The 11,460-nt window shown below is 46.2% G+C and overlaps 1 protein-coding gene across 1 annotated transcript in view; it reads left to right on the forward strand.

Moving 5' to 3' along the window:
* Positions 1-10,279, forward strand: part of LOC120031864 (protein mono-ADP-ribosyltransferase PARP12-like) — a 45,190-nt gene extending 34,911 nt beyond the window's left edge. Inside the window, exons 3-7 of the mRNA XM_038977677.1 lie at positions 2,513-2,585; positions 2,804-2,934; positions 3,304-3,449; positions 7,027-7,293; positions 10,176-10,279. Of these exons, the coding sequence (XP_038833605.1) occupies positions 2,513-2,585; positions 2,804-2,934; positions 3,304-3,449; positions 7,027-7,293; positions 10,176-10,279 (721 nt within the window). The remainder of the gene's footprint in view (positions 1-2,512; positions 2,586-2,803; positions 2,935-3,303; positions 3,450-7,026; positions 7,294-10,175) is intronic.
* Positions 10,280-11,460: the final 1,181 nt, after the last annotated feature.

The following is an 11,460-nucleotide window of genomic DNA, read 5'->3' on the forward strand; positions in this document are numbered from 1 at the left end:
TGTACTCAGTTGAAAACAATAATAGAATTCTTCATTGCATTGTATTCTAATCAATAGCGGAGAGTTTCAAGCTTTTAACAGTGGACTGGAAGCCTAGCCTGCATGGGGCTGCGCTATGACAAGTACATTTATGTATTTACTGTTTTAAAAAGTCTCAGCAAAATATCAATGACAACTTTGCTTTTTGTTAACAGGATAATGCCAAGACCGTCACGTTGTATAAATTATTGAAGACAGGCGCAGGAATACGTAATAGGGTGTTTTAATACTCCACCCAATAATACAACATGAGACCCATAAATACAATACACGGGACCATACCTGTAATAACAAGTGCACAACAATACACGGGACGAGGCCCGTAATAATGAGTACTCAATACACGCAGCACAAAAGCCGAGACAACAAAGCACAGGTACTCACAAGACCAACGGACGGGAATAATAACCGACCAAGACAATGGTGAACAGAGGGGACATATATACAATTACTAATCAGGGGGACCGGGAACCAGGCGTGCATAATGAGACAGTTCAGTGACGCCTAGAGACTGGTGACGTAGACCTCCGAAACTGGTACACAGAATGAGCAGCAGTACCAGGGGATCCGTGACAAAGACACAATGTATCAAATGAATTGATAGGGAAAGTCTAAAGGGGAGCGAGAGACAGGCATGTGATAGTGATGATGAAGACATCATCAAAAATGATATGCTGCCTGTAATATAGCCTAAATAAGGATCAGTGGTTAATCAATTCTAATAAAGGGGGTGGTTAAAGACATTCCAGTCAATGGGTAAAGATAAGTGTCACAGTGTTGAAGCATCAATTCATTGATGCTCATCTTTTCCCATTGACTGCACATATAAGTATCAATTCTGTGACAATTTTATTTTCCCATTGGCACCACAAAGCCTACTGGGAGCATGACCAATTAACATAACCGTCAATTGGTTGATGCCTAACTTTTTGAAAAAATGTGACAGAATGACGTTTTCCCATGATATGTTTTTGGATCATAACATTTCCTTGATTAATTGAGTGACAATATATCAATGTATTAGAAACATGACAGGCATAGATATGGTCAATGGAAAAGGGAAAACGATTAACGTGAAAAAAGGAAAGTGCACTCCAATGACACTTCATTTTTATACAAACCTTCAGTAAAAATACATTGCAGTTCTGAAATCATTATTGGTTCTCGCGATGAAGGGAAATGATCAACTCAAGCTCCAAATGAAACACCATCCGTAACTGCAGCAACAGAATTATGGCTGCCCATTTTAATTACGCTTTAATTACGGCGTGTGGTGCCGTCTGTGGTGCAGTCTGTAGATTATGGCATGTTTCTGCTTTAATTACATCACATTTTGACGTATTTTAGCTGCCAGTCAGACTACACAAAAGGGAAGAGAAAAAAAGTATATTTAGGCATTCATTCTTGAGTGGTTAAGGGTTAAGGTTTGGCATAGTGTTAAAACAGAAAAAGTAAAATTACTAAATGAGTGCCTATCACTGGGGTTGAACCCCCAATCCTCCCAGTTTATTCCTCTCCTTAACCCATCCACAACATAGGCACTCATGTTGCCCCTAGTGGCTTGTATGCAGAAACAATCTGGCCGATGTGCACACATTTTAATACGAGGGGCTCTATTTTAATAACATGGTAGTCGGTGCCAGGCACACCGGTTTGAGTGTGTCAAGAACTGCAACCCTACTGAGTTTTTCACACTCAACAGTTTCCGGTGTGAATCAAGAATGGTCCACCACAAAAAGGACATCCAGCTAATTTGACACAAATGTGAGCAGCATTGGAGTCAACATGGGTCAGCATTTCTGTGGAGTCCATGCTGCGACGAATTTAGGCTGTTCTGAGGGCAAAAGAGGGTGCAACTCAATATTAGGAAGGTGTTCCTAATGTTTTGTACAGTCGGTGTAAGCCTACTGTAAAATGTAAAAATTACTTTCTAAATGTAAAAAAAATGATCACTGAACAATTTAATGGAAACATGGCTACTGACACCTTTCAAGGGCATCACACTTAATGAGTCCAAACGTTTCACAGAACCTGGACAAAAATAGTGTTCAATATAAATAAAAAGGGGAATGTCTGACTTTTTGGCTATTGTGGTATTTTGATGATGCACATAAGGCTACTTTGTCAGCCTCCGTTAGCAAAATCAATGCCATAACCAATTGCTTTACCACTAAGACCAGTCTTAAATATCCGTAGTTGCCCTCACTGAAATTCAGCGCAAGCCCGTTGATGTTAGGCAGGTAAATCGCAGAACCTGGCGTAAAGGCTAGAAAGTGCCAGTGAGAGATTTGACATGACAAAATTGCAATCTAACGTGCGTTTGACACTTGCGCCTCATTACCGCCAGCCGAAAATAGCTCCCCAGGTGTAAATGTGAAGGCCTTGTTCGGAATGTAATCCTATCACAGCTGTTCGTATAAGGATAATGCAAGGTGTAAATTACCCCTTTGTATCCCCTAACTTCTTCCTTAAGCACATCTAATACCAACTCTTCGATTGTGCCACCTTACTGGGACCAGTCTCGATTGCCTGGAATCGGCTTTGAGGTAATGGAAAAACATCCAAAAAGCATAAAACATACATGCATTGTGTTAATGTTCACTGTGGATGGGATGTTAGATTAAATTATCAGATTAACTTGTTTGAATACAAACCAGCATCATATTGTTCTGAACAAATTGTATAGCATGCAGTACCACACGGTGTCTTCTAAAAGCATGTATGATTGTGTATGAATGAGCTTACGAAGGGTTTTTCTTCACAGAGAGTTATGTTGTCAAGCTCAACAGGTGAATACGAAGACATCAAGGCCCATTTTGAGAAAACTGTGGTGGGGTTTCACATACACACCATTGAGAGAGTACAAAACCCAGCCCTGTGGAAGTTCTATGTGCTGTATGTTTCTTTAAAAAATAGTTCACTCAAAATACAAATCTATTCATTTTTCTTCTTACTGTGGACGTCTCTGATTGACAGTTTTTAAGTGCATATTTTGATAATCATGCTAACATTTTGGTATTATGAAAATATGTGGATGATATTTACTGAAGCTGATCTCAATTCAAAATAGAAATAACACAGTTAATGAACAAAGTGATTTTCAACACTATACAGCTTCTAATGAGTTATTTTATGATGTTAGCCTTGATTTATGCAACTGTACAGTGATTCTGCATTTACCATTTTAATTACACATTTGTTAGTCTTATTAAATGTAAATAATGGCACACTAAAATAGGTTGATTCACGAATATTCCTTTTTAGACAAAGAGATCAAATGAAATCCTCCTTGACAAGCATCAATGAGAAGCAGCTTTTCCATGGTACTGACTCCAAATACTTTGACAGTATTTGCAGAGACAACTTTGACTGGAGAATATGTGGAAAAAATGGAACTTCCTACGGAAAAGGTAGGATGCCAGTACTATGTATGCAATGTTTCTGTAACGATCGTCGTCATATTCCTCCTCCTCGGATGAGGAGGAGCATGGATCAGACCAACACGCAGCGAGGTATGTAGACATAATGATTTATTAAACAAGACGAAGACGAAACGAAATACACTTGATAAACTACAAAACAAATAAACGATGTAGACAGACCTGGACACGAACTTACATATAACGTGAAGAACGCATGAACAGGAAACAGACTACATACAAAACGAACGAACGAACGATACCGAAACAGTCCCGTGTGGCTTAACATACAGACACTGACACAGGAGACAATCACCCACAAACTAACAGTGTAAAACAGCCTACCTATATATGATTCTCAATCAGAGGAAATGAATAACACCTGTCCCTGATTGAGAACCATATAAGGCTAATTAACCAACACACTCCCACATAGAACAAACAACACAGACTGCCCATCCCAACTCACACCCTGACCAACTAAACACATACAAAACAAGAGAAAACAGGTCAGGAACGTGACATAACCCCCCCCCCTTAAGGTGCGAACTCCGGGCGCACCAGCACAAAGTCTAGGGGAGGGTCTGGGTGGGCATCTGACCACGGTGGTGGCTCAGGCTCTGGGCGAGGTCCCCACCCCACCATAGTCAATCCCAGCTTCCGTATTCCCCTCTGAATGACCACCCTCCTATTCCACCCACTTAATTTAAAGGGTACCGTTGAGATAAGGGGCAGCACCGGGATAAGGTAGCTCAGGACAGAGAGGTAGGTCAGGATAGAGAGATAGCTCAGGATAGAGGGGCAACTCCGGACTGAAGGGCAGCTCCGGACAGAGAGACAGCTCTGGACTGAGGGGCAGTTCAGGATTAATGGCAGCTCTGGGCTGAGGGGTAGCTCATGGCTGGCTGACGGCTCTGGACGCTCATGGCTGGCTGACGGCTCTGGACGCTCATGGCTGGCTGACGGCTCTGGACGCTCATGGCTGGCTGACGGCTCTGGACGCTCATGGCTGGCTGACGGCTCTGGCAGATCCTGTCTGGTTGGCGGCTCTGGCAGATCCTGTCTGGTTGGCGGCTCTGGCAGATCCTGTCTGGTTGGCGGCTCTGGCAGATCCTGACTGACGAATGGCTCTAGCGGCTCCTGACTGACTAACGGCTCTGACGGCTCGGGACAGACGGGCGGCTCTAATGGCTCGGGACAGACGGATGGCTCAGACGGCGCTGGGGAGACGGATGGCTCAGACGGCGCTGGGGAGACGGATGGCTCAGACGGCGCTGGGGAGACGGATGGCTCAGACGGCGCTGGGGAGACGGATGGCTCAGACGGCGCTGGGGAGACGGATGGCTCAGACGGCGCTGGGGAGACGGATGGCTCAGACGGCGCTGGGGAGACGGATGGCTCAGACGGCGCTGGGGAGACGGATGGCTCAGACGGCGCTGGGGAGACGGATGGCTCAGATGGCGCTGAGGAGACGGATGGCTCAGATGGCGCTGCGGAGACGGATGGCTCAGACTGATCCTGTCTGGCGGAAGGCTTTGGCTGCTCCTGTCTGGCGGAAGGCTCTAGCGGCTCCAGTCTGGCGGAAGGCTCTGTAGGCTCATGGCAGACGGGCGGCTTTGCAGGCTCATGGCAGACGGGCAGTTCATGCGGCGCTTGGCAGACGGACAGTTCAGGCGCCGTTGGGCAGACGGCAGACTCTGGCCGGCTGAGACGCACTGTAGACCTGGTGCGTGGTGCCGGAACTGGAGGCACCGGGCTAAGGACACGCACCTTCATGCTAGTGCGGGGAGCAGGGACAGAGCACACTGGACTCTCAAAGCGTACTATTTGCCTGGTGCGTGGTACCGGCACTGGTGGCACCGGGCTGAGGGCACGCACATCAGGACGAGTACGGGGAGAAGGAACAGTGTGTACAGGGCTCTGGAGACGCACAGGTGGCTTAGTGCGTGGTGCCGGAACTGGAGGCACTGGGCTGGAGACACGCACCATAGGAAAAGTGCGTGGAGGAGGAACAGGGCTCTGAAAACGCACTGGAAGCCTGGTGCGTGGTGTAGGCACTGGTGGTACTGGGCTGGGGCGGGGAGGTAGCGCCGGAAATACCGGACCGTGCAAGCGTACTGGCTCCCTTGAGCATTGAGCCTGCCCAACCTTACCTGGTTGAATGCTCCCCGTCGCCCGACCAGTGCGGGGAGGTGGAATAACCCGCACCGGGCTATGTAGGCGAACCGGGGACACCATGCGTAAGGCTGGTGCCATGTAAGCCGGCCCGAGGAGACGTACTGGTGGCCAGATATGTAGGGCCGGCTTCATGACATCCGGCTCAACGCTCAATCTAGCCCTACCAGTGCGGGGAGGTGGAATAACCCGCACCGGGCTATGCACACATACAGGAGACACCGTGCGCTCTACTGCGTAACAGGGTGTCCGCCCGTACTCCCGCTCTCCACGGTTAGCCTGGGAAGTGGGCGCAGGTCTCCTACCTGCCCTCGGCCCACTACCTCTTAGCCCCCCCCCCAAGAAATTTTTGGGTAGTACTCACGGGCTTTTCGGGGCTTCCGTGCTAGACGCGTCCCCTCATAACGCCGGTTCCTCTCTCCGGTTTCCTCCGCTCTCCGAGCTGCCTCCAGCTGTTCCCATGGGAGGCGATCCTTACCAGCCAGAATCTCCTCCCATGTGTAGCAACCCTTTCCGTCCAAAATATCCTCCCATGTCCATTCCTCCTTCTTGCGCTGTCCCTTACTCCCGTTACACCGCTGCTTGATCTTTTGTTGGTGGGTGATTCTGTAACGATCGTCATCATATTCCTCCTCCTCGGATGAGGAGGAGCATGGATTAGACCAACACGCAGCGAGGTATGTAGACATAATGATTTATTAAACAAGACGAAGACGAAACGAAATACACTTGATAAACTACAAAACAAATAAACGATGTAGACAGACCTGGACACGAACTTACATATAACGTGAAGAACGCATGAACAGGAAACAGACTACATACAAAACGAACGAACGAACGATACCGAAACAGTCCCGTGTGGCGTAACATACAGACACTGACACAGGAGACAATCACCCACAAACTAACAGTGTAAAACAGCCTACCTATATATGATTCTCAATCAGAGGAAATGAATAACACCTGTCCCTGATTGAGAACCATATAAGGCTAATTAACCAACACACTCCCACATAGAACAAACAACACAGACTGCCCATCCCAACTCACACCCTGACCAACTAAACACATACAAAACAAGAGAAAACAGGTCAGGAACGTGACAGTTTCAATAAATCCAGAGAGACTAAATAAATGTTGTATTGACAATTTGCTTTTCTATGTCTGTGTGTATTGAATATCATTATGGGATAAATAATATAATTCAAAATGTTTTCTCTAAAAGTGAAGTCACACATTCTTACATAATGAAATGTCTCTGAACACAACTGGTTTAATAAATGTTGTAATTTTATTTTTCCTTACTGTCAGTGTGGACAAAAGCTATATATAAAAAGCAGATTGTTTTTAAACACTGGGCTAAACGTTGTCTAATATATCTTATTTTCAGGAAGTTACTTTGCTAGGGATGCTCAGTACTCACACAGATTCACCAGCCAGTCAGGATTGAGGTCCATGTTTGTTTGTCAGGTGCTGGTGGGAGACTACACTGTGGGAAACTCCAGATATGAGAAACCACCTCCTAAAGAAACCGGAGGATCCAGCTTCTATGACAGCTGTGTGGACAACATTCAAGACCCCAGAGTGTTTGTAGTTTTTGAAACGCATCAGGTTTACCCCGAGTACCTCATACAGTACTGTGATGGTAACTCCACTGGTAACACTCAGCAAAACCCTGTTCCCCAGCCTGGCCCTGCTCCTCCACCAAACCCTGCTCCTCAGCCTGGCCCTGCTCCTCCACCAAACCCTGCTCCTCAGCCTGGCCCTGCTCCCCCACCAAACCCTGCTCCCCAGCCATATCCCTCTGATTCAGATGAACCTGAATTTAATTGTTGTGTTCAGTGCTTGTTAAGGACTTTCCGTTGGCCATTATACATTTGTGTTCGCTGCTGTGATGATTGACCAGGCCTTAGTGAATACAGTGGGGGCGGGGATCGAGGGATTTTACAAAACACTCCTAGTTTGTGTCATCTGCCTTCAAACTCATTGTCTTCATTTGTTATTGTCATTTGTAACAATTCGTGTTCTCCATTTGTAATATATCAATTATCAAGTTCAATAAAAAAGTCAACTTACTAACACCCCTATTGCTATGTATTTTTTTATTTACACTGTGTGTACATAACATTAAGTCCACCTGCTTTTCCATGACTGACCAGTTATTTCTCAAAATGGTGAGAGGATCAAAACCAGTCTGAAGACATCTTGTTTCCTGACTAAAAAGTAAAAAGCATGTTCAAAGGAGACTTTCCGTTGAAAATGCTTTTTCATCTATGACTAGGCTTAATCTGAGTTTTGAAAATTGGTCTCTATTGTGGAGCAATGGAGTTCTCTTTGGTTTCCAGACTTGAAGGTGTTAGGTTCAAACCCTTTCAAAACATATTGTAATTTCAAGTATAATAAGAGCAGGGTACTGTAGGATTGAAATCTATATGCTCTAAAGCAGGGTTCCCCAACTGGCGGCCCACGGGCCCAATTTGGCCCCCCACGTTTTCTGAGCAAAAAATAATAATACTTTTTATTGTTGGACATAATAGACTAAAAACAACAGGACATCATTCCCAAGTGATTTTAATTGAAGAAATCTGTTTCCAAGTATTCACACGCATAATAGAGAGAAACATGTGATCGTATACAAATGTTACAGTATGTTTTAGTCAAATATTAATTTACATTTACATTTTAGTCACTTAGCATTTTTGTCATTTATTATTATTATTTAAAAAAATGTTTGGGGGGCTCGATGTGAGGAGGAGGATTATTAAAGATACTCTTTGAAGAGGTAGGGTTTCAGATGTTTTTAGAAGATGGGCAGGGACTCTGCTGTCCTAGCTTCAGGGGGAAGCTGGTTCCACCATTGTGGTGCCAGGACAGAGAAGAGCTTGGACTGGGCTGAGCGGGAACTGCCCTCCTGGAGGGGTGGGAGGGTCGAGACCTGAGGTGGCAGAATGGAGTGCTCAGGTTGAGGTGTAGAGTTTGAGCATAGCCTGAAGGTAGGGAGGGGAAGTTCCTCTTGCTGTTCTGTCGGTAAGCACCATGGTCTTGTAGTGGATGTGAGTTTTGACTGGAAGCCAGTCGAATGTGTGGAGGAGTGGGGTGACATGAGAGAACTTGGGAAGGTTGAAAACCAGGCGGGCTGCAGCGTTCTGGATAAATTGCAGGGGTTTGATGGCACAAGCGTTGAGCCCGGCCAACAGTGAGTTGCAGTAATCCAGACGGGAGAGGAAAGTAGACCTGCTCCACTTCCTGTGTACTCTTCGGATGTTGTAAAGCATGAACCTGCAAGAGCGGGTCACTGCTTTGATGTTTGCAGAGATCAACAGGGTGTTGTCCAGGGTCACGCCAAGGTTCTTTGCACTCTGGGAGGGCGACACTGGAGTTGTCAACCGTGATGGAGAGGTCATTGAGTGGGCAGGCCTTCCCCGGGAGGAAGAGCAGTTCTGTCTTGTTGAGGTTGAGCTAGAGGTGGTGGGCTGACATTCAGGTTGAGATATCTGCCAGAGATGCGTGTCGCCACCTTGGTGTCAGAAGGGAGGAAGGAGAAAAGTAGTTGAGTGTCATCCGCATAGAAAAGACCATGTGAGGATATGACGGAGCCGAGTGACTTGGTGTATAGAGAGAAGAGGAGAGGGCCTAGAACCGAGCGCTGGGGGACACCAGTAGTGAGAGTATGTGGTGCAGACACAGATCCTCTCCCTGTCACCTGGTAGGAGCGGCCTGCCAGGTAGGATACAATCCAAGAGTGTGCATAGCCTGAGACGCCCAGCACTAAGAGGGTGGAGAGGAGGATCTGATGGTTCACAGTGTCAAAGGCAGCAGATAGATCTAGGAGGATGAGAACAGAGGAGAGAGCGTCAGCTTTGGCAGAGAAGTGACACAGAGAAGAGCAGTCTCGGTTGAGTGACCCATCTTGAAGCCTGACTGGTTAGGGTCAAGAATATTGTTCTGAGATAACAATAAAGTTGATCAGAGACAGCACGCTCAAGTGTTTTGGAAAGAAATAAAAGAAGGGATACAGGTCTATAGTTTTTGACGTCAGATGAGTCGACTGTTGGTTTCTTCAGGAGGGGAGCAACTTGGGCCATTTTGAAGTGAGAGGGGACGCAGCTAGTAGTCAGGGATGAGTTGATGAGGAATGAGGAATGGGAGAAGGTCTCCAGAGATGGTCTGGAGAAGGGAGGAGGGGATGGGGTTGAGTGGGCAGGTTGTCAGGCGGCAGAAAGAGGTCAAGATGTAGGGTAGTTCTGTGTGAGTGAGACCAGTGGACTCGATAGGCTGAGTGAATGAGTAGCGGATATCGTCAACCTTTTTTTCGAAGTGGTTGACAAAGTCGTTTTCACAGAGGGAGGAGGGAGCGGGGGGGTGGAGGATGAAGGAGGGATGAGAAGATGGAAAAGAGTTTCCTAGGGTTAGAGACAGAAGCTTGACATTTAGAGTGGTAGAAAGTGGCTTTAGCAGCGGATACAGAGCAAAAGCTGGTGAAAGGATGATAGGATGATAGGTCCTCCGGAAGTTTAGTTTTCCTCAATTTTTGCTCAGCTGCCCACAGTCCTGCTCTGTTAGCTCGCAATGAGTCACTCAGCCACGGAGCAGGAGGGGAGGGCCGAGCTGGCCTGGAGGAAAGAGGACAGTGCGAATCATAGGATGCGGAAAGGGAGGAGTGTAGGGTCGAAGAGGTAGAATCAGGAGACAGAAGAGAGAAAGATTTAGCAGAAGGGAGAGATGATATAAGAGGACAGAGTAGTGGGAGAGAAAGAGTGTTTGGGCTTCTTGTGCTCAATTTGCTGTCTACTAATTATTTGTAATTATGTTCCGGCCCCCCGACCATCCTCTCAAGGACAAAATTGGCCCACGGCTGAATCTAATTGATGATCCCGGCTCTAAAGTCTTTTAGATTCAACGGTTCTCCTCAGCCTATTAATTTGATTGGACTGCACAATCAATATATTCCAAAACTGTGACAAAAACACTGCCCATGTGTAACAATGGTATTGATCCTGGGTCTGAACTTCTCATTTGTGATATAGGAATCACATGTAACAGTAATCACAAAAATCTAACAAGCAAAGCTTTGGTGTGGCACAGAGGGATAGTGCTCCTGTCAAACAGTCACAGTTCTCTCCTTCCTCCAAGGGTTCAAATTCTACTCCTACATACAGTAGCTTGCGAAAGTACTCACCCCCTTGGCATTTTTCCTATTTTGTTGCCTTACAACCTGGAATTAAAATATATTTTGGGGTTTGTATCATTTGATTTACACAACATGCCTACCACTTTGAAGATAAAAACAAACACGAAATAAGACAAAACAAACTGAAAACTTCAGCGTGTATAACTATTCACCCCCGCAAAATCAATAATTTATATAGCCACCTTTTGTAGCAATTACAATTGCAAGTCTCTTGGGGAATGTCTCTATAAGCTTGGCACATCTAGCCACTGGGATTTTTGCCCATTCAAGGCAGAACTGCCTGGTGTACAGCAATCTTTAAGTCAAACCACAGATTCTCAATTGGATTGAGGTCTGGGCTTTGACTAGGCCGTTCCAAGACATTTAAATGTTTCCCCTTAAACCACTCGAGTGTTGCTTTAGCAGTATGCTTAGAGTTATTGCCCTGCTGGAAGGTGAACCTCCGTCCCAGTCTCAAATCTCTGGAAGACTGAAACAGGTTTCCCTCAAGAATTGCCCTGTATTTAGCGCCATCCATCATTCCTTCAATTCTGACCAGTTTCCCAAGCCCTGCCGATGAAAACCATCCCCACAGCATGATGCTGCCGCCACTATGCTTTAATGTGGGGATGGTGTTCTCAGGGTGATGAGAGG

This window comes from Salvelinus namaycush, chromosome 38, assembly GCF_016432855.1.
Source record: "Salvelinus namaycush isolate Seneca chromosome 38, SaNama_1.0, whole genome shotgun sequence".
Taxonomy (NCBI): domain Eukaryota; kingdom Metazoa; phylum Chordata; class Actinopteri; order Salmoniformes; family Salmonidae; genus Salvelinus; species Salvelinus namaycush.